The 22,918-nt window shown below is 47.2% G+C and overlaps 3 protein-coding genes across 4 annotated transcripts; 1 reads left to right on the forward strand and 2 right to left on the reverse strand.

Annotated features, from left to right (window-relative positions):
* Nucleotides 1–979: 979 nt before the first annotated feature.
* SLC35A4 (solute carrier family 35 member A4) lies at nucleotides 980–3,236 on the reverse strand. Its single transcript, XM_027841522.1, has one exon. The coding sequence runs from the start codon at nucleotides 3,211–3,213 to the stop codon at nucleotides 2,251–2,253; it is 963 nt and encodes a 320-aa protein (XP_027697323.1). The 5' UTR covers nucleotides 3,214–3,236; the 3' UTR covers nucleotides 980–2,250.
* A 467-nt stretch (nucleotides 3,237–3,703) lies between these two features.
* LOC114027462 (SLC35A4 upstream open reading frame protein) lies at nucleotides 3,704–6,088 on the reverse strand. Of its 2 annotated transcripts, none has more exons than XM_027841529.1 (3): nucleotides 6,032–6,088; nucleotides 4,397–4,495; nucleotides 3,704–3,917 (listed from the first exon to the last, which is right to left on the reverse strand). In XM_027841529.1, exons 1-3 carry the CDS (start codon nucleotides 6,044–6,046, stop codon nucleotides 3,720–3,722), a joined length of 312 nt encoding a protein of 103 aa, XP_027697330.1. In that variant the 5' UTR covers nucleotides 6,047–6,088; the 3' UTR covers nucleotides 3,704–3,719. The 2 variants fall into 2 exon arrangements, with proteins under 2 accessions (XP_027697330.1, XP_027697337.1); XM_027841536.1 differs by lacking the exon at nucleotides 6,032–6,088 and adding an exon at nucleotides 5,710–6,019.
* A 492-nt stretch (nucleotides 6,089–6,580) lies between these two features.
* Nucleotides 6,581–21,840, forward strand: APBB3 (amyloid beta precursor protein binding family B member 3). The gene is given in 20 exon segments (XM_027841346.1): nucleotides 6,581–6,702; nucleotides 7,520–7,683; nucleotides 7,800–7,876; nucleotides 8,110–8,170; nucleotides 8,710–8,856; nucleotides 9,331–9,458; nucleotides 9,988–10,102; nucleotides 10,223–10,307; nucleotides 10,621–10,704; nucleotides 11,048–11,163; nucleotides 11,416–11,610; nucleotides 12,987–13,170; nucleotides 14,753–14,809; nucleotides 14,812–14,857; nucleotides 18,356–18,459; nucleotides 18,462–18,512; nucleotides 19,235–19,360; nucleotides 19,885–20,087; nucleotides 20,855–20,963; nucleotides 21,338–21,840. Coding segments are annotated over 20 exon segments (2,307 nt in total). The 5' UTR covers nucleotides 6,581–6,653; the 3' UTR covers nucleotides 21,544–21,840.
* Nucleotides 21,841–22,918: the final 1,078 nt, after the last annotated feature.

The raw sequence follows: 22,918 nt of genomic DNA on the forward strand, positions 1-22,918 counted from the left end.
GGCATGGTTAGGAAATACGGAATCTATTTTCTCCGTGTACAAGGAGAGAAAGGAATAGATATGAGAAACATGGAAGTAAACTTGACAAAGCTGAGTAACTGACTACATGAGGGAGATGGAAATGACTTTTGAGGTTACAAGATTCTTACCAGGAAATCAGCAATTCCTTCAAGAGAAACAGGGGAATCTGAAGGTGCTGGTTGTGGAGGGAAGGGGGTGGAAGCAGTGAAGATAATCATATCTTGTGGACATTTTAAGTTTGCAGGGTCAACTGGACATCCAGGAGATGTATAGCAGTTACATTTCCCCATGTACTCTTAGCATTCAGGAACTGACAAAGCTGACAAGGGAGAGTACAGGAGCGGGGGTGGGTCTACCATAGTATCTATGTTAAAAAGGCAGGAGGTAATGATGATTCAGCTAGGGCTAACAGGGAAGTTACACAGGAAAACCAGAAGAGATGACCATAGAAGCCAATAGAGGGATTATTATCCAGAAGAGGAATAACAACAATTAATTAAAAGTGACAGAAAGATCAGAAGATTAGAAAAGAGAAAAGTTAATTCAATTTAGCCATTTAAATGACTGCCAACCTTTGAGGAAACCATTTCACTGCAGACGATTGGGGTCAGAAGCAGACTACAGCGGGTCAAGGAGTGAGTGGAACAGTAAGGAAGTTATTGGACATTTTAAATTTAGAGGGTTTTTTGGTTTGTTTGCTTTTTTCCCTCCTGGAATATATAGCAGTGAAAAGGCCTGGGCCTGGGGTTCTACTCTACCGGCTCATTCTTGTTTTAATGAAAGCACAAACCACTCTGGCAGCCAGTGACCTCATGGTGCCTGTAACATGAGATCCACACCATTAACCTACCTCCTAAGGTGTATGTGATACTCTCCAAGATCCTCAACTCAGCAGCAGCAAGTTCAATTAGAAACAGGGGTAGTGACAGTTTACAAAGGACACAAAACACAGACAGCATGGCAGATGGTAGGGAAATCCCTACTCCCAGAAATACTTTATTGAGACTTTATTGCTTATGCAGTTAAGTAGACACTGATTGAGCTATAGAAAAATCCCACATGCCCTAGTCTAAGTTACTCCTGTAAAGGAGTCTCCCTCTTACTAGAAAGTTAAGGGTATATCCCAGGAAAGGTGGCCAGATTGAAGATCTAAGAACAGAATACTTCCAGGCAGGAGCAGGGTCCAGGAGTGTAAAGCAACAGAGCTGATGAGAGCCCTCCAGACTGCAGCAAAAAGGTAGGGGCCATAAGAGAGGGCAAGTAGCATTCCTTGTGAACCTGAGAGGCTCATCTCGTTTGATTAAGGAGATTCAGTCCTGACTGTGGAAGAGTAGCGGCACAGAGGGGAGCAGTTGAGTTTTTCCCAGTAAATGCTGGCGCTCACTGGGGGCAGTGGAAGGGGGGGAAGGGGAGAGACACACATGAATGGTAAAGCTGCCAGACAACATGGACCCTGGCTGATGGGACACAGAAGGAGGTCAAAGTTGCCCTACAACATTTTGACTTTCTGGTGCACTGCTGTAGGGTCTGAGAGAATAAAGGGGAAACAAAACAAGCCAGTTACTAGGCTACACAGAGATTCAAGATGGAGTTTAAATTTCCACAGCAGGAGGGATGGAGTAAGGAGATCGGGACATCAGGACCGATACAGTAGGAAAGTAGCTAGGTCTCAGATCTTCCACACAGCAGCTGATAGAGGCAGGATCCCTAACTGATTTCCCTCTGCTCTACACAATGATGGGAGCAGAAAGGAATTATCAGAATCTGGGGGACAAACTTGAGCTGTTTTGGTGTTTCCTTGGCAAAAACTCAATTTTGATTCAGGCCTCCATGGGCTCCCCTCATCTCCTACCAGGGGCTTCCCTAGGCCTGACTGCAGCTCTCTCCTCTCAAAGGCACTTCTATTAGGGATTCTGATGGAGAATAGTATGAGGAAATAGCAGGCTAAAGCCACATGGGAAGGAAGAAGTGCAGTCACTTAGAGGGCTGCAGATAGGCTAGAAAGAGGCTAAGATCAGAGGACAGTACATAGTGGAACCACCCCTAAGGATAACCTCCCACATCCCCCATCCTGATGGGCCTTCCAACTCCATCAAGGAAGGAGAGAAGCACCTTCTTCAAGAGGTAAGTCCTTGGTTACTGGAAAGGACAATGTTGACTGCAATGATATCGAGCCTATGTTAATAGCACTGGAGGGCAAAACAGTTCCAGCGGGTGAGCTTTCTAGCCCTACTGGCCTCCATAGTAGAGATGTACAGCCAGACCAATAAGCAGGAGGGCCAGGAAGAAGGCAGCCGTGAGCTGGAGGTGAAGCAGGGCGGATGAGAGCACTGCATTGACAATCAGTGAGGAGGACACAACAAAGAGACGGGTGATGCTACTCCCATGCTTCATGATGGCTGACATGAGCAGTCCATTGAGGGCCTGGCTCAGTACCACCAGCCCTGCCCAGGCTGAGAAACCTTCTAGAAGCCCAGGGCCTGGCCCACCTCCCACATAGAGCCCCAAGTTCACAAGTACCCCAAAGGAGTACAGGAATAAGTTCTGCAAGGCCAAGGGCAGGCGCTGCCTCTTCATGAGCAGCTCGGTGTAGACTGAGGAGAGGCCTGAGATGAGGCAGTAGAGCAAGAGCAGCAGCAGACCCAGCGGGGTAACGTGCAGGGGCATGGCTGCGGCTGGAGGGGGTGGGAGGAGGCCCTGTGGGTCCTGGAGGCCTGCAGCAGCATAGCAGGCTCCAGCTCCAGTCAGTAGCAGCAGTGCCAGCCCCTGCCTGGCAGAGAGGCGGCGGTTCAGGCAGAGGCAGTAAAGAAGAGCTGTGCTGCCAATCTTGAGGTTGCTCATCACTTGGTAGGTGCTGGGGTCCATGTACTGTTGCAGGTGAATGACAAGGTTGTTGTTGGCACCATAGAGCAGGGCAGAGAGTGCAAAAGGGGCAGCCTGACGCCAAGGTGGAGTGTCCCATAGTCTTGGCTGCCGCCTGGCCATCAAAGAGCATGCTGATAGCAGTAATTTGGTCAGTTCGGTCCAAAGCACAGCTGAAGAGGGGCGGAAGGGGACACGGCCATCTATTCGACACAAGGCCAACAGTGGGGCATGGGCACCACACATGGTTGTGGACAGGAGGAGCATAAGCACCCATCGGGCCTGGCTTGGGCGCCCTATGCCCGGTATGCCCCCTTCTTCCACATTCATCCCCACTCTACCAACCTATGCCTTTAGGTAGGTAAGTAACGGCAAGAGTAAGAATGGGAAGGAAAGTCTACAGAGTCCATCTGGTAAAACTGAGTGATGGAGCCAGCTCCTAGGAAAGGGAATGCAGGACACATTATCAACCTGACAAGGAACTAGGTAGGCCACAGGTTAGAGTCAGAAGTGGACGGAGCAGGGACATGTACACGTGTGTGAGCTTGCACGCACATACACACACACATGCATGCTATAGTCTAGAAGCACAGATGCTGGAGGGAAGAAATAAGGATATGGGTGTAGGACAAAGAGAAAACATCTGTGGTCTCCAGCAGCTGAGTAAACTAAAAGCCTGGGGAGGAGACTGAGCAAGATAGATGGCCTCTATCTTTGATGACCCTATACAGTCAGACTTTGCTGCCCATCCATGCTGACCCAGATTCCAAGGCTCTTCCTCAGAGGGCTGAGGCCCCTCCTGAGGAGGGCCTGGAGGGAGGACTGCTGAGGGTGCACTAGTTAGGTCCCTTACGAAGGGCTTGGAGATAATCCTGCAAGGTCTTCTCAACGTTGGGGACTGCATAGGACTGTGCTGCATACACACCAGTGCATACACCAACTGCGAAGCCCATCACTGCAGATGCTCTTAATTTGGCTACAACATAGCCGGCCAGGAAGCCCTTGAGAAAAGGAGATGACAGGAACGAGCCTTCCTGCAAGAAAGCCAGAGACAGGCAGAATGGAAAACACAGGAGTAAGAATCAAATTGGGACACATGCCTGAGCAACGACGCTAAAACTCCCTGCCTCCATCTCCTACCAAGAGCTTTCTAAGTACAGCTCAGTCCCAAGCTACCCCTGAGCTCCACATGAATAAAGTGAAGCACATAGAGATATTTTCTCAACTTTGTTGAGCCAGAAGACCCAGGAAGAATCCTAACCCACTTCTACCAGTTCTAATCATTTAAGCCTCTGCCACTTAGTAATTGAGCCTCCTATGCCACAGTTCCCTTTCTGTGACTTACAGGGCTCCTGTCTACACTCTATTACAAAATTGCAGGCAGACATCATTAGCATATAGGATGTGGACACCAGAGGGAGGAAGAAAGTGTTCCAGAGAAGTACCAAACATCAGGGTTCAGGTGGGGAGTATGTGGGTATATTTGTGCTTTCATGACAACCTTATCAATTACCTGTTCTACACCTGTCTTGACTTCCTCCTCTAGTCGCCGCTGTAGATGTTCCAGCTGATTCTTTAGAAAAGCCAGGTCTTTCACCTTTGGCATCGAGTCCTAGGGCAGGAGAGAAGCTTTCTACAAGACAGTCTGAGTCTTCTGTACCCTGTCCCCCTCACCCCTCTTCAACGGCTATCAAGGTTCAAGGGGAAACAGGGAAAACCAAAGAATAGTAAATTATGATTTTCCCAGCATACTCCATTTGTTTCCCAAGGCAAGGAGTATTTCCACTTTTGGGGTCCTTCTCTCACTATCCTCACCTTGGCCTAGCACTGGCAGCTTCAAACATTATTGCAAGGAAAAAGTAATGTTCCAAAGGCAGGAGCCTCAAACCTTTATCCCCAAGTGATTCCCTTTTGAAATAATGAGATTGCACTTTCTATACAAATTCATCAGATTTAAGCCTTTTTATAGATAGATGGATAACTTGATTTAGTATTTAGATAAAACAGAATTCTTTCTTGCCCAAACTCTTCAGCTCTAAACCTGAAATTTTAAAAATTTCTCCCCAGAATTGAAAAAGAACATTGTTATGGGGTACTATCTTCAGGAGAGGGGAGCATGGGGAATTTTGAATTCCTTGGAACGGTAGGCTTTGGATCACATGGAAGGTGTTGGATGGCTCTATCCCTGGTCTGGGTAAATCTGTTCCCCAGAATACTTTAAACTGAGCTTGGAACAGAGGAAGACATGAGATGGAGCTGAGCTGGCTCCCTTGGAAGTCTAAAACCTTCTAATACTTAAAACCAAAAGAGAAATAATGGGCTGCTTCAGGAGATCAGGGGTATACACCCCCTCATCAATTGCTACAACATCTTCAAGTGGAAGCTGGGGATGTCTACCTGTCAGGGATGTTGTAAAAGAGATTCCTGCTAAACAATGGGATGAACTAAATGGCCCTTTCAACTCTGAGAGTCTTTGAAAGTTTTCCTAGCGTTAATGGAACATGTTTCCTTCTCCTTGCCCCCCATGCCATTTGTTTAAAACACACCATAAGCCATGATGTTGACAGGAGGGTCTGGGAGGAGAAACACTTGTTTCCTATTTCTCAGTAAAGTTCCCTCAGCAACTCACTACCACCTCATGCAGAAGTTTTAACCTGGGCCAAGGAACAAGGTGTCAGAGAGCTGGAATAGGGACATAAATTATCGTCATGCAGGAGAACACTAGCTGAAGTATCCGCCAGACCTTCCCTGAACTTTCCTTTCCCCAAGTGTTTGCCTTCTAAGAAAATGGATGGAGGTCGGAGAGGTAGGGCTGACTCGCCATACCTGACTAGCCATTTCTTCCCACTCCAATCCTCCTGCAGAGAGAGAATGCCTGGAGAGAAAGTGGTCTTGGAGGTTAGTTAGTCCAGCCTCTCCCTAGGGAGGGAAAGCAATTCCGGGGGCCAAGGCCATACAGCAAATTTAAATGTCAGCGCTAGAATCAGAACGCAGGTGTCCTGAACTCCTAGCTTACAGCTCTTTCCGTGGGGTTGGCGTTTGCAAAGTTGAGACAATGGGTTCGAGACCCCGAATGGTCTCTCTGGGGGGCGCGGGGGAGAGAGAATAGCCCTGCTCCCTTTGGCCCCACGCTTGCATGGACACTCACCTTGTCATCCGCCATTTTCCCCCGGCGCGCTCAGTGCGCAGCCGCGGCCACGCCCCCGCGCACCGCGACTTCCGGGAACGCCCCGTGAGGCGAGGCCAGTTGCTGTCTGTCTTATGTCGAACCACCGGATTGGGCATCTTTGCGCCCGTGTGCAAGCGTGCGCGGTGGGGCGGGTGTGAGTGTAAGCTGGGCCCGCGAGGACAATGTGCGTACGTCTAGGTCGTGGGGGCCGAGCCGAACACCCGTGAGGCTCTGTATGGGTGTGTGGGCCACGCTCCACGGCCGGGCACCCGCCCTCGTCGAGACGATGAGCTCATAGCGGCCCAAAGGAAGGGGTCGGGGGTCCTCCTGCGTCCACGTGCACAAGCACGCACGCAGATCACACCCGCACCCACGTGCCCGCGCAGCCAGCGGGGGGGACCCCCCCTCCACCACGCCTGCGCACGTGCGTGCCTGCGGACACCGCACTCCCGCTTCTCTGAGCTCACCGTGACCCGGCCCCCGGTCCCGACTCCGCCCTGTGTTTGTGCAGCTCTGGCCCCGCTCACTGGCGCAGAGGGGCCGGGCTTGTAAGAGCCGCATCCCCGAGGTCGGGCTGGGAGGACGGGCTGGGGCCGGTGCCATGCTGGGCAAGGACTACATGTTAGCTATCATCTTGGTCAACTGCGACGGTGCGTGGGGGTCCGGGGTGCGGTGGGCGCACCGAGAGATCCGGGGAGAGGGGAAGATTAGGGAGCTAGGGATGGTGGGGAGGGGAGGGTGGCAGAGGTGTGACTGGAAGAGACCGCGGCCGATGAACCCCGGCTGGAGCCAGCAGGACCAGATACTTGCAAAGAGGGACCGGGACTTAGGAAGGGTTTGGATCGGGAGGCGGTGGGATGTTGCATCCTTGAACTATAGAGGGAGCAACTGAAGCAGACCAGAGACACTGATTCCAGATGCAGCTGCAGAGCCCTGGGTATGTCTGGTCTGTACTTCAAACTCTGCTAGCCTCACACCCGTCGTGGTTGTCCGTTCCCATCCCAGAACAACCCAGGGACACACACAGGGCACAACCCAGGGAAAGAAGCTTGGTGTATATAACTCAGGGATTCTTATTCTTTTTTTTGTGTCATGGACCCGTTTGGCAGTCTGGTGAAGCCTATGGATCTCTTCTCAGAATAATGGTTTTTTAATACATGAAGTAAAATACATACCATTATAAAGGAAGCCAGTTGTATTAAAATGAAGTTATAAAATTAAGAAAAAAATTCACAGATCCCAGGTCGAGAACCCTCGGAAAGGAGTCCCTATTTTGCTTGCTTATTAGCTATGTGACTCTGTGCAAGTCACTTTAGCTCTTTGAGCCTCTTTTTCCTCATCTGCAAAATTAGAGAGTTGGATGAGATGATCACCAAGGCCCTTTCTGGCTGTACTTGACTGTAGGGCTTGGGGCTGCATTAAGTCTGAATACCCTAGAGTCTACAGTTGACCATGGTGCTCTTACAGATGACTTGTGGGGTGACCAGAGCCTAGAGGGAGAGCCAGGGTTGCCTCCTGGGTGGCGGAAGATCCATGATGCTGCTGGCACCTATTACTGGCATGTACCCAGTGGCAGTACTCAATGGCAGCGCCCGGTCTGGGAACCTGGGGATTCTGTACCACTTGACTCGGTATGTAGGAGTTGGGGAAAGGATGATAATGTCTGTTGGGGCTGGGGAGGATAGTAATCCTCTTGTTAGGTCCCTGATCTACTCATTTGACTTTAAGTTGACCTCCCTCTCCATAGGGCACAGAAGGAGCTTGGGGATTACGACCCCCCAAGGGGAGATCTTACTCTAGCCTGGAAAATTCACTGGACCGAAGGTAATCAGGATAAGGATGTGAATGTCAGTGTCTGCTGAACTCCCTACCAGGAGGCAGGGAAAGGAGAGGGCAGTTGGATAATCTGACTTGTGGCTGAATAACCAAAGTCAATCATCTTGCTCATTGGCTACCATGTTAGAATTATGTTTCCTCTTCTGGGCACTTTGGGTTCTGAGTGAATTGGTGTTCTTCCCTATGGGGAGCATCCTCTCACCAGCCCTGCTCTATTTCAGGACTTCTCTACCGTGGTGCGGGGAAGAAGCCTACATCCCAAACATGGAACCAGGCTCCAAGGTAGAGGGTGGTGGGTACCAGTGCCTACTTTTGAGCAACAAGGATCCCCTGGGAATTTGGAGACAGGCATTAATGAGCACTTAGAATTGGAGCCTGGACCAGAGACATCTCTGGGTATGGGGTGGTAGGGAAGGGTCATGGGAGAGACTATCATTAGGTACAAAGGAGATCATGGCTTATGACTCCAGAGCCTAGTGGGCATCATGTACTACACTTTGGTCCCCTCCTTTCATAGGGGATGATGGGCTTACTTGATGGGATGATGCCGATGCCTGCCGTGTGCCCATGGGCAAGACATTTAACTTTTCTGAAACTTAGTTTTGTCACCTGTAAAATAGAGGAGTGTACTATCTTCCTCATGGTGTCATGGGGCTAGCACATTGTAAAACATCTAATTAAGCCCTGTGTAAGTGTAAGTTGTTTCTGTGATAACTACAGGGACCCATTTGTATAGGAGAAGCTTGGGTTCTCATTCCTGCAACTCCTAAATCCCCTCTTCCTCAATTAACCCTTTCCCACCTGGCCCTCCTGTCTATCAGTGCTTTGCAGTACGATCTCTGGGCTGGGTGGAGGTGCCTGAGGAGGACTTGGCACCTGGAAAGAGCAGCATTGCTGTCAATAACTGCATTCAGCAGCTGGCACAGAGCCGGGGTCAAAGCCATCCACCTGCTAGGGCCTGGGGTGAGGTGAGTGTACCCATTGGCTGCTTGAACTCTTGTTCCCCTCTCTCAATTCCCCTCTTCTGTGGCTTGGGTTGGAAGGACTCAGAGGCTGGATAGAAGTGGCCAGTATCCCTGGTTGGGGACCTTCAAGCTTAGAGGCAGCAAAACACACTAGGCTTTTTGAAGTCGTTTGAAAAGGTTCAAATCCCTATTAGTAATTGTGTGTTACTTTGGACAAATGTTACTTCCCCACTCTATTAGACTAGATCTCATCTAAATCCCTTTCAGTTTTAAGTACTGTGATCCTAGGGGCACAGAGAATTTGCTCTGATTTTTTTTCTTTGTCCTTCCCCGAACCTCTGGATCTGGCCCTTTAGACTCACTTCCTTGTCCCGTATTCCAAAAAGCCATCCTCAACCTCAGTATCCCCTTCAAGGCCTCCAAAGTCATTCATTACTCTCTTCTTGTCTGCCCCCATCTCCCCTGGGGACTCTGCAGGGTCAGAACATGTTGATGATTCTGAAGAAAGACACAATGAGTCTGGTGAATCCCTTGGACCACAGCCTAATCCATTGTCAGCCCCTTGTGCACATTCGAGTCTGGGGTGTGGGCAGCACCAATGGCCGGTGAGAAATTCCTGGACAACTGATTTTCCTGAGGATTCGAAGCCCCTCTCCCCCAGGAGTGATTTCTCTGACACTGACCCCCATGGACTCTGATTCCCTGACTTTGCCAAGCTGAACCTTGATTCTCGACCCCTTCCTGACCCTGGCCCCCTGACATCAGTCCCAGACATCTCCCAGACTTGACCCTCCTAGATGCTGATGCCCCTCTTTGTTCTGGCATGGACCTGGTGGGGGAGGGCAAATTGAATTACTTCCTACCTCTGAAAGGATTAGGAAGGATGGGGATGAAGCAGGAAAGGGCTGGGCTGACTGTCCCCTATGCTCTTCACATGCTTCTGGATCAGGGACAGGTGAGTGGCGGGCCAAGTGCCCCATTTATTCTCCCTCACTTCCTTCCATCCCTTTTCACTCTGAAGACCTCTGTCCTCTTTTCCTAGCTATCCTCTCTTCTGTCTTTCCCCTCCTTTCAGTGTCTTTCCCTTTCACTCTCATCACTCAGCTTCCCAACCCCATCCCTACTCCCTCACAGGGACTTCGCCTTTGTGGCGGGTGACAAGGACACCTGCATGTTGAAATGCCACGTGTTTCGCTGTGATGTCCCAGCCAAGGCCATTGCCAGCGCCCTGCATGGGCTGTGTGCCCAGGTGAGGGGCCCTGAAGGGGATATGGTAGGAGGGGACTCCAGGGGAATGGGGACAACATGAGTCCTGAGAGTTCCCCTTGCCTGATCTCTCACCCCTGACCCCAGAGTGTTTATGTTGCAGATTCTGTCAGAGAGAGCAGGGGTGAGTGGTGACCCTCCTCAATGTTCCTTGGACCCCATCTCCCCTGAGGATCTACCCAGGCAAGGTATAGCTGGAGGATGGGATAAAGAGTGGGGACCACATTGTGAAAATAGTTTTAGTGGGGTTGGGTGGGTAGCTTGGGGAAAGGTTATAGGGGAAGGAAAAGTAGCCCCAGGAGTTTTGTCCCTACTTTGTGACCATCTTCTGCCCTTGTTTCACAATGTGGGCCCTAGAAGTGGCAGGCCCTACCTACCTGGGCCTAGACTTGAGAGTTGGGAGTAGGGAGGCCTTCCTCTCTGATGCTGCACCTGCACTGGATACTCTGGGGAGGAATGCTCACTTTGGGGGGGGCCACAGTGATTTTATCTACCCTTCAGTGGAGCTTCTTGATGCGGTGAGCCAGTCTGCCCAGCAGTATGAGGCTCTCTACGTTGGGACCCTTCCAGTTAGCAAGGCTATGGGTGAGGAACTGCTGGGGCCGGGGGAAAGTCTAAGGCATAGCTGGTTGGAGGAGAATGGAGTGGATATGGGACTAGAAATAAGATGTGAGATTCTGAAGTGTCTATTTCTTGAAGTGTTTATTGTCTCCATGTGAGGTCTAATCATATACAGCCTGAGGGCCTGACCCTCCCCAGCCCCACGATTTATATTTACTTGGTTACCCTACCCACTTTTTCTCTGGGCCCAAAGTGAGCCAGCAGGCCCACACTCATTTTGTCTTAAAAGTATCCCTGAGGTCCACCCCCTAGACTCCCATCCCTCTGGACCAGGATGGAAGCTGCAATGAATATGTTCCCCTCCCAGGGATGGATGTGCTGAATGAAGCCATTGGGGCCTTGACTTCCCAGGGGGACCATCATTCCTGGGCCCCAACCATCCTCAGCGTCTCTGACTCACTCATGACTGCATTGCCTGTCCAGGTAACAGGGATTGGCAACCATTAAGTGCTAGTGGAGGATGTCCCAGTTTCAGGAGGAAAGGGGAGGAAACCAAGATCTTACATTAATGCGTATGGAGTACTGAGGCAGGACCACTGAGGCAGGGATTGAGGTCAGGTCTCTGGGGTGAGGGGAGAGCATTTATGGGTGAGGGGAGAGCATTTATGGGAGGGGGAGGTCCTTAGTAAGGGGCCAGCCCCCATTGATGATTGCATATTGGGGGTGGGGGGAAAGGGACAGGCAGAGCTGGGTGCAGAAGAGCCACTGTGGCAATGTCCAGTACGACATGTGACCTTCATTGGTGTTGGCCATGATCCCCACACCTTTGGACTCATTGCTGACCTTGGTCACCAACGGTTCCAGTGTGCTGCCTTCTGGTGCCAGCCCCATGCTGGGGCACTATCTGAAGCTGTTCAGGCTGCATGCATGGTGAGCTTTGAGGTTGGGAAGGAGCTTGATCAGGGATGAGGGAGGGGCCCTGGGAAGGGAAGGATGGTATTTTCTGGAGTTCTAATTCATTCCTGAACTGTGGTACATAAAATTCTCTCTAGAGTTTCCTTAGCCTACATAGACTCCTTCCTCTTAGTTGGGAATGAGCCATACGCAACAAAAAGCCCAAAGAACCATTTGAGGCCTCCCTGTCTAGGCCTTATGCTTCAGGCAGCACAGATGGTGGTAGATGATCAGACAGACAAACATCAGCTGACAGTAGCCTTTGAACAGCTCCTTTTTCCAGAGTTAACTTCAAGGAGCTTGGTTGTAGTCAGATAGGATAAAGCTGCCCTTTCCACACCCCTGGCTATCTCCTGCAAATTTATTCTTCCTCAGATTCCTGTTCCCTTCCATTCTTTATACCTGGAGAATTCCCTGACTCCTCATTATGATCATCCCCACTCCCTCTGCCCTTTACTTTCAAAACCCTGGGGGATCTAACTCTTCTCTCTTCCTTACATCCCATCTAGTTAGTGACCAAGTCCTGTTAATGTTAATTCCACTTCCACAACACCCCTTAATCCATCTCCCTCTTCTCTATTATCATTGTAACCACACCAGGATAGGTCCTCAGTATCCTCTCCTTGAAGGTAGTAGCCTCCCTAGAGATTGTCCTGCCTCCATTTGGAGAAAGATGCCGTTTTTGGATGACTCTAGTCTGTCCTTCATATTCCTGCCAGAATAATCTTGTGTATAGACCTGATGGTGTCACCTGATCCCTCATAAAGCTTCAGTTGCACCCTCTTGCCCTCAGGTAGAATTGAGAAACTTCTGGCTGGCGTTCAAGGACCTTTACAATATAGACCACTCTATTCTTACAGCCTTTCCTTATGCCACTCTCCTTCATGCACTTTCTGGTCTGTTGTACTATCTGTACTATTCTCTATCCACCAATCACACAATGTGATTGATCTCCTGGCTCTTTTCTTTTGCTCACCTTATTCCCTGTTTCAAATGCCCTCATCCCTTTCTTCACATGTTGAAATCTTACCCAATTTTTAAAACCCACATTAAATGCCATATGGTCCAGGAATCCTTCTCTGTTGTTCTTGCTTTGTAACAACCTTCCTCCCAGACCTCACAGAATACTTTTGTTTTATAGTTCTCTAATATAGTTATGTAATATAATGCATTATAGCGATCTATGTTGATGTCTTATCCCCCAATTAGATTGTAAGCTCCTTAAGTATAGGTGTAGTATCTTTCCTTAATTTTGTATATCCCTCCTTAACTATCACAGGACTATATATAATAGGTGCTTAATAAATGTTTGTATTATGTCGTACTGTATTCTGTTGCATCCCTTTTCTTAGGTACAGTATCAGAAGTGTCTTGTGGCCTCTGCAGCCCGAGGGAAGGCCCGGGGTGCCCAAGCCCGGGCTCGACTTCGACTCAAGAGGACAAGCTCTGTGGACTCTGCAGGAGGACCCCTGCCTCTCCCACTCCCCCTGCTCAAGGGTGGAGTTGGAGGTGCGGGGGCTGCCCCCCGTAAAAGAGGTGTATTCTCCTTCTTTGATTCCTTCCGACTGAAACCCTCCTTACTGCATATGCCCTAGATCAAGGTGGGGAAGATTGGGAAAGGGAGGCTTTGGGGACCCCTCCAGCAATTTCACACCACTCTATTTCACACCACCATATTCTAGGGGTCCAACTAGCCACCCTACCACCTCCCTATTCTCATCTGCCCCCATGACCTGTGGAGTCTTCCTTACTTGCCTCTCGTCTTCCTGCCTGCCCCATCCCTATCTTCTCTATTAATATATTGATTTATATTGAATATCTATTAGTCTTCCCTGGGTTGACTACAACCTCTACCCCATCCCAGACCCATTTCTTCCCCTCCTTCCTGGTTCATATGATCCCCGCCCCTGTCCAGTCCTGGGCAGTTGGCTCTACCTCAGCAACACTTTTTAGCAAAATCAGTACAAATAAAATCTCAGAGTGGCCTCATTGGGTGTGACTGTGCTGCAAGGAGGAGGTCAGTGTCTGTGCTTGGTGCTAGTAAATATAGATGGTTCATTTGGAGAGGGGTAAATTTGGCTAGGTCTCTCTTCATGCAGAAGGGGTTGAGAGGTCCAGACAGCAGATAAATCTCTTGAGCACAACCACTGCCTGCCAATCCTAGGGACTGGACATTTAATTCCCAAGAGCAATCAACGAATATTAATTAAAAACCTACTAAATTCCAGACGCTGTTCTGGGTGCTGGTAATAAAGAGATGTGAAACAGTCTGTGCCCTCAGGGAGCTTATATTTCTCTGGAGGAGGCAATATTTACACATACAAGTAAGTACAAAAACATCATAAATATTATAGAAAAAATAAATATAAGGTGTTTTGGGGAGAGGATAGAAGCAATGGCAGCTGGGGGAGTCAAGAAAAGCATCATGTAGGAACAAGCATTGGAAATGAGCTTTGAAGGAAGCTAAAAATTATAAGAGGTAAAGAAAGTGCAATCCTGGCCTGGGGTACAGATATGAGAGAAGGGATGTCATATATAGGGATAGTAGGGGGATAGTAACTCCCATTTGGCTAGACAGAAGAGTGAAGGAGACTAGGGTGGAAAAGAAGGTTGAAGTTGGGTTCTGTTACATGTCAAAGGGAGAGTTTGCATTTGCTGTGGGCCACTAGATGAATAGAGTATAGGGCCTGGAGTCAGGAAGAAATTTGAATGCTGCAACGGACAATTACTGTATGACAAGTCACTTACAGTTTTGGCTTTTTTTTAAAAAATTTTATTTTTTATTACATTTTGAGTTCCAAGTTGGGCTCCCTCTTTCCCTCCCAAAACTGCATTAGGGAAGGCCAACATTTGATAAAGATATATATGTGGAACCATACAATATATATTTCCATGTATCAGTTCTTTCTCTGGAGGTGTATAGCATTTTCCTTCATAAGTACTCTGTAGTTGATTTGAATGTTCATATTACTCAGAATAATATAATAATTCACAGTTATTCTTTGAACAATATTATTTCTTCATATAATATTCTCTTGGTTCTTTTCATTTCACTGCAGTATTTAATGCAAGTCTTTCCATATTTTTCTAAAATCAACCTGCTCATCATTTCTTACAGCACAGCAGTATTTCATCACAATCACATACCACAACTTACTCAGCCATAACCCAATTGATTGGCATCCCTTCAATTTCCAGTTCTTTGCAACCACAAGTTGAGCTGGTATAAATTATTTTAGAGTATATAGGTTCTTTTTCTTTTTCCCTGATTACCTTTGCAAACAGACGTAATAGTGGTATTGCTGGGTCAAAGGGTATATACACAGTTTTATAACTTTTGGGGCATAATTCCAGATTGCTCTCCAAAATGGTTGGGTCCTTCACAATTCCACTAACAGCGTGTTAGTGTCCGAATTTTTCCACATCCCCTTCAACATGTGTCATTTTCCTCTTCTTTCATTTTAGCCAAACTGATAGGCGTGAGATAATACCTTAGCTGTTTTAATTTGCATTTCTCTAATCAATAATTTAGAGCATTTTTTTATATGACTATATAGCTTTGATTTCTTCTTCCAAAAGCTGTCTGTTCATATCCTTTGATTATTTATCAATTGGGGAATGACTCATATTCTTACAAATTTGACTCAGTTTTCTGTATATTTGAGATACAAGGCCTTTATCTAAGAAACTATGAAAGATTTTCCCCTAATTTTCTGCTTTCCTCCTAATCTTGACTTGGTTTTATTTGTACAAAACCTTTTTAATGTAATCAAAATTATCCATTTTACATCCCACGATGCTGTCTCTTGTTTATTATAAATAATTCTCCTGTCCATAAACCTGATAGATAATACATTACATGCTCTTCTAATTTACTTGATATCTCCCTTTATGTCTAGGTCATGTATCCATTTTGGCCATATCTTGGTAAATGGTATTGTTCTATATGTAGTTTCTACCAGACTGCTTTCCAGTTTTCCCAGCAATTTTTACCAGATAGTTCTTATCCCAAATGCTTAGGTCTTTACATTTATCAAACTCAAGGTTACTATAATCTTTTACTACTGTGTATTGTATATCTGTTCTATTCCACTGATCCACTATTCTGCTGCTTAGCCAGTACCAGATAGTTTGATAATTACTACCTTATAATAGAGTTTTAAGATCTGGTTTTGCTAAAACTCCTTCCTTTACATTTTTTCATCAGTTCCTTTGATATTCTTGACTTTTTGTTTTCCCAAATGACTTTTGTTTCTGTTTTTTCTAGCTCAATAAAACAATTTTTTGGTAATTTAATTGGGTTCGCATTGAATAAGTAGGTTAAGTAGAAGCAACCTCAGTTCCTTCATCTGCAAAACAGTGCTACTGATGGTACCTATCTTACAGGGTTATATAAAATGCTTAGTAAACCTTAAAGTGCTATCTGTATAAATACTAACCATTACTGTTATCTTGAGAGCCACTGGAGTTTATTGAGCAGGGGAATGGCAATGGGAATGTCACTCTGGCATTACTGGCACTTGCATAGGAATAGGAATGGCACCTGCCATTACTGGCCTGAATTTGATGCTTGGACCAGAAGCTAGCATGGTGTAGTGGTCCTTGTCATGTGATCTAAGGCACTTGTCCTCTCTTGGTCTCAGTTTCCTCATTTGTAAAAAGGTGTGTTGGACTAGACCAGGGATTATTGACATTTTTTTTGTGTGTGTGTGTCATGGACCCATTTGGCAATCTGGTGAAGCCTATGGACTCCTTGGGATAATATTTGTTATGTATGTTCATCATTGAAGGAAATCCTTAAGTTCAGTTAGTGAAAATAAAGATACAATTTTCCCCCCATTCAAGATAATGCCCCTAAAGTTATTAACCCTGGACTTGCTAATTTTAAAAGTTCCCTTCAAGCTCTAAGGATACTCTGCCCCAAACTGGAAAGCTGGTCCAGGGTGATTGGAGATGAGAGGCAGCAGCACAGAAAAGTTGAGAGCTCTCCTAACTTGGGAGTTGGGAAATCTAGTTTCAGGGGTGTGCTGGTGAATGTTTTACAATTAGTCTCTGGGGGAGAAATGTAAACAGGACACAAATTTAAGTTTAATCAGGATTATTAGCATTTATTTAAATCTAGACAACCAAAAAAATAAATCAAGTCCTGATTTATAGCCATTGCCAATTTCTGAGTTGTAAATGTTCATACTGAAAATTTAACATTTGACTCTTGCAGGCTGGAGCTGGCTACAGTATATGCTGCACCTGCCTTCTAGTCCTAACTCTTCAACTTTGGGAAAGTAATGTCATCTCTTTTACCTCCCTCAACTATAAAATGGGAATAATGGTTCTTGTACTACCATTCTGGTAGGGTTGTTGTGAGGAAAGTGCTTTATAAACCTTAAAGTACTACAGAAATGTGAGTTACTCCTTTGAGTTTTCTCTTGTGGTTGCATTAGGGCAGAAGGCAATGGGCTCACATAGGGCTATGCACTGGCTGTCTTCTATTCTCCCTTTATACTATTTCATTTAGTGATCTCATCAATGCCCATGGATTTAAATATCATCTATCTGTTAATGGTTCTCAAACCTACTTATTCTGCCCTAACCTTTGCTGACTTCTAGGGCCACATCTTTAACTGCCTTTCAGACTTCTCAGACTGGATGTTCAGTAGACATTTTAAACTCATCATGTCTAAAACTGAATTTATTTTCCTCCCAAATCCCATTCCTTCCAGACTAGCCTATTACTGTCCAGGGCACCACCACCCTCCCTCTCCACTGGCTGGCAGTGTCCTGTCTGACTCCCATGTCCAATCACTTGCCAAGGCCTGTCAGTTTTCACCTTTGCAACATCTCTGGAACACAACTCTTTCTTTCCTTTGATACTGCCACCGGCGTGGTGGCAGGCCAACATTTATTAAGTGCCTAATATGTGTCAGGCACAGTGATAAACACCAAGGATACAAAAAGAGGCAATCCCTGCCTTCAAGGAGCTCACAATTGGGTGGCCTGCTGGTGGCCTCCCAGTTGAAAGCCTTCCCACTACAATTCATCCTCCCCTCAGCTGCCAAAGTGATTTTCCTAAAGTGCAGGTTGGATCATGTCATTTCACTTACTCCATAAACTCCAGTGGCTCCCAATCACTTTCAGGATCAAATACAAAATTGTGTTCAAAATCCTTCATAACTTATTCTCTTCCTACCTTTGCCAGTCTTCACACCTTACACCTCCCCCAATATTGTTGGATCCAGTGACCCTGCTGGCTGTTACTTGAATAAGACACTTGGCTGGGGGTGGGGGTGGGGGTGGGGGGCATTTTTTCTGGCTGACCCTTATGCTGGGAACCCTCTCCCTCTTCTCATCCTGCCTTCCCTGGCTTCAAGTCCCAGCTAATATCCCATCTTCTACAGGAAGCCTTTCCCAACCCCTAATTCTAGTGCCTTCTACATTGGTTATTTCCAATGTATTCTCTATATAGCTTGAATGTATGTATTTGCTTGTTCTTTACCCCACTAGATTGTGAGCTCCTCGAGGTCAGGGACGGTTCTATCTCTTTAATGTAAACCCCCAGCGCTTAGCACAGTGCCTGGCACACAGTAGGTGTTTGATAAATGCTTACTGACTTTGGACTAACTGGCTTCAAAAGGAAGTAGCTGAACAGGCCAGATGACCCTCCCTTGACCTCTCTAACACTCCCGCGCCCCCATCTTCTCATTTTTTAATCCAAATCTTGAAGGGGAAGAAACATAAGGAGTAGGTGGGTGGAGCGCAAGCCCCGGGGCAGCCCAATGAGAAGCGGACTAGCAAGGCGTGGCCCGCCTCCGGAAGTGACGCGCAACTGCTCCGCTGGCCATGCGGAAGTGAGGCGATGGCGGAGCTGTACGTGAAGCCGGGTAAGTTGGACTCGGCGCCTCTAGAGCCCCGTCTTAGCCCCGGGGCCGTTCCGGGGTGAGGTATGGGGTCTACGAGGCGTGGGGGCGGGGTGGTCATGTGGTATTGGGGGAGGTGTGGGGCACGGTGTGACAGCTCTTGGTCCCATCCTTCCCCTTCCACCTTTCTCCACCTTCGCCCTCCAATTCCTTTCTCTCCCTCATCCATCCTCTTTCCTCTTCTCCACGCCTCCCCCCTCATTTTCTCCTTTCTCTCCCTCTGTCCTCACCTCCCCCTCCCCTTCCCCTCCTCTCTTTCTCTTTCTCCAATCTGTACCTCATCTTTCTCTTTGTCTTCTTCCCATTTCCCTCCTTCCCCACCCTCTTTCCCTCCTCGTCCCCTCCTGGCCTCCCTCCCCTCCCCTCTCTCCATCCCTTCCTTCTCTCCTTGCCTTCATCCCTGCTTTCTCCCCACCTTACCCCGCCTCCCTTTTTTCTCTTGTTCCTTTCTTCTTTAAATTTTCCTCCCTCTTTTTTATTCCTTTCTTCTCTTGACCTCATTTTCTATCACCCCTTCCCTTTTTCTATCTTTTTTCCCATCATCTTTTTCTCTTTTGTTTTTGTCTTCTCCAGTACCTTCACATTCCTTTCTTTTTCCTGATTCCTTCTTCCCCCTTCTCCCTCCACACTTTAATTCTTTATTTTTATCTATCTTTTCTCTTTTCCCCTTTTGTCTTCAATTTCAGGGAACAAAGATAGAGGCTGGAATGACCCTCCACAGTTCTCTTATGGGTTGCAGACCCAGGCTAGCAGTCATAAAAAGACACCACTCACTAAGCGGGTTGCAGCTCCCCAGGATGGTGCTCCAAAAGGTGAGTGCTTGTGAGCCCAGTTCAAATTGCCATTGTGATTAGGGGAGAGTTGCCAGTATTTCCTTTATGCAGGAGGCTTTGGCCTCTTTCATCTTTTTTTTTTTGTTTTCCCAGAGACATATCTGCCCTTTGGGGCAGTTCTTGCCAAAAGGTGATAGTGATATAGATTCAGGCTTGTTCTCCTTGAATGGTGACACAGATTTCCTAAGCCCAGAATAGTTTCTCATTTAATGAGTATTCCTTGCTCTTACAGGGGTTTAAACAGTGAGACATATATAGGGTCCCAGCTTAGCTTCTTAATGAAAAATTTCCCATTTCCTTCCTTTTCTACTCTTCCCCTAGTCTAGTCTAGTCCTGAGGCCATTGGACCAGTAAAGTCTGAGGGACATTCATTGGTTTCTAAAGTCTCAGGAAGGGGTCTTGGTGGGGGTGCAGTGGGAGAGGATGAAACTGGGGGCAGGGCTGTTTATCGGTTGGGCTATGATGTTCAGTGCTGTTCTCAGCACATTGATTTACCTTCTCAGTGCCTGCCTCAGAGCCTTTTGCTGGGGCTCCTCCAGTGGGACCACCACCTCTCCTGACAAAGGCTCCCGGGCCCCCTCTTTGGGGAAACTCTTCTCCTTTGAGGTTGGAACCTACCAGCTCCCCAGTCATTTGTGAAACAATGTTGGAAGATGTGCTGGGACCCTTGGAACAGGCGTTGGAGGATTGTCGGGCTCATGCACAGGTGAGGCTCAGGGGAACCCAGTTTCATGATGGAAGCGGAGCTAGGGTAATTAGCTAGATTGTAAGCCCTTCACTTGAGAACAGGGTCTGTGTCATCCATCTTTGTATCCCTAGTGCCTTCTACTTAAATTCAGTCTCCCTCTCCTCACCCCAAAGGTACAGTGAAATTCTCTCGACTTTTTATAAAGAAGGGACCAGATTGGGCAGGTACTGAGTTAAACCCAGGCAGCATAGTGTAGATGAGGCAAGAATTCTTTTGTGGAAAGGACACTGGCTTTGGAATTGTAGGTACTTGAGTTCAAATTCTATCTCAGTGGAATTCTTTAAACGTTGGATTAATCATATCATCTCTCTGTAAGCCTGTGTTCTCATCTACAAGATGAGCAGGTTGTACTTGATGACCACTAAGGTCCTTTTCAATCCTAAAATCCATTATTCTCTTGTTCCTTCTATCCCCATTCATCTATTAGAATTATACTTGATTATGTGCCCATTAAGGTGGAACAAAAGCAGACCCTGGGATTGTGTCCCAGACATTACATTACCTTGGCTTTGTCTTCGAGAGAGGTAAACACTTTTCTGCTATTATCCAAGATGCCTCACAATCATTCTCAAGAGGAATAGAGCCTAGAGGGAAGGAAGGGGTTTGTTGGATGGTAAAGAGTGGGAGGAATAGAAGAGAAGACCAGAATGGGACAGGAATATTGTGGAGGGAAGATGAAAAGGCAGATTAGAGCTCTGACTTGGGAAGAGTTTCTGTGTACTCAGAAACAGGTCTTTGATGATATCAGCCGGCGACTAGCCTTGCTTCAGGGACAGTGGAAGAGTGAAAAGCTGTCAGTTCCTGTGAGGAAGAGGATGACACTGCTGGTGCACGGTGAGTGATGTTGAGGGACCCCGGGATGCCCTTGAATTCTGCCACTTGGCTTCTTGTGTGGCCCTCACACAGGGGCTGGAATAGTTCACTAGAGGGGCAGCAGGATATAGTGGAAATAAGTTGAATAAGCAGTGCACTTGTAATCAAGACACTTGCCAGCTCAGACCCTGGCTATGGGCAGTCCTATTACCTCTCTAAATCTATTTTCTCATCTGCAAAATAATACTTCTATTTCATAGGGTTGTGGTAAAGAAAACACTTAAACCTTAAAGCTCTATAGAAATGTGACCTTTAATTAAATGTTCAGAGGGGCAGTCCTTGTGTACGGGGGAGGAAGGAGCACTGTATTATGCTCAGGGCCTCTCTCCTTTTAGAGCTCAGGAACCACAACTGGGATGGAGCTGATGACATACACCGATCACTGATGGTGGATCATGTGACTGAGGTCAGTCAGTGGATGGTGGGAGTGAAAAGGTTAATTGCAGAAAGGAGGAGCCTGCCTTCAGGGGAAGCTGCTAAGGAGAAGCCTACTACTACAGAGGAGAATGAGGAGGTCTCAGGCCTCTCTGCAACTCTGTGACCCCCTATTTTCTTCCTCCTCCATCAGTCCCTATCTCCCCCACTGTCCTAGACCTTGAACTATCTCTGAATGGGACCTGGTGAGGTTTGGGGTCCAGGGACTTACGTTTGCTGGCTTCCTTGACACCAGCAGGAGGTAGGGAGTTGGAAGAAGGGAAGGGAGGTTCTCTTTTAGCAGAGAAGCTGCTCCAACTCTAACTGGGACTTTGGCCTGACTCTGGGGAGGGAAGACTGTGTAGGCAGTTCATTGGTTGCTTCTGACATATGCAATTAAATAAAAACATCTTGTCCAGTGGTATGTCTTGGTGGGGCAGTGGGGACTTTTTTATTCTCCAAACCACTTGCCATTGGGCCATCTAGGAGTATAGGTCTTACCCATAAAGGTTTTCAGTTTCTTTGAAATCTTAACTCTAGTCCTTTTCTCTCTTACAGATAATAGTTTAACATTAACTTGTGCTGGGCTGGATATGACAAAGTCCCTGCCCTGTAGGAATTTTCAAATGACAGGATCAAAAGGACCTAAACTTGCATAGCTGAGCCTAGCAGCCAGAAAAAACAGAAGCTTGAAAATAAGTGATCAGCTTGTCCCTTTTCTAGGACTGGGCATGGAAAGAATGAAGATGGTTGGAAGAGGAGGAATGTGGGTAGTAGGGCTTGGACGCTTACCCCCAGGAAAGGCAGTAGAGCTGAACCTATCTAAAATGAGCAGCTCATAGCTAGGGCTGCTCCAGGGGCCAGGAGAGGAAGGAAGTCAGGAAGCTTATCACCACAGGATTTCCCTAGGTTGTAGCATGGGACATAGCTGGTACCCAGCATTCCTGGGCACTGACTCCAGGCCTCACTGCCACCTTTGCTCCAGTTGACCAAAAGTAGAAATGTAAAATAAAGACCTAAAGGGGTTCTGCCTTGGCTAAGCAGCTGAAGTCCTGCTGGACCAGGTGTTAAGAGAAATCAGGGTACTGGGGAACACTGGGTAATCAGAGTACAAAAGTTTACTGAATCTTGGTATTAAATGGCAGGTGGTGGGAAGGAATCCAGAAAGATGCCTTCCTAGTTGCTGAAGAAAGGAAAAATACTTCCTCTGTTTTCAGATAATCTCAAATTTGACTGCTATTTACTACGTATGTGACCTTGGGTAAATAATTTCCTCTAAATACATCTCACTTCCTTCATTTTCAGAATAAGAGGTTGACAGATGATCCTTGTAAGGTCCCTTCTGTTACTAACATTCTGTGATAACGATACCAAAGTGAGAAGGGGAGCCTCAAATGACCTCTTCTTGAGGAATGATGTCCCATATTAAAATAGCAGGTAGGGACTGGAACAGAGTTACAGTGGAGGCTCAGATCCTGGAAGGCTGTTTCCTGGAACAGGGA

This window comes from Vombatus ursinus, unplaced genomic scaffold, assembly GCF_900497805.2.
Source record: "Vombatus ursinus unplaced genomic scaffold, bare-nosed wombat genome assembly UNPS02004736.1, whole genome shotgun sequence".
Taxonomy (NCBI): Eukaryota; Metazoa; Chordata; class Mammalia; order Diprotodontia; family Vombatidae; genus Vombatus; species Vombatus ursinus.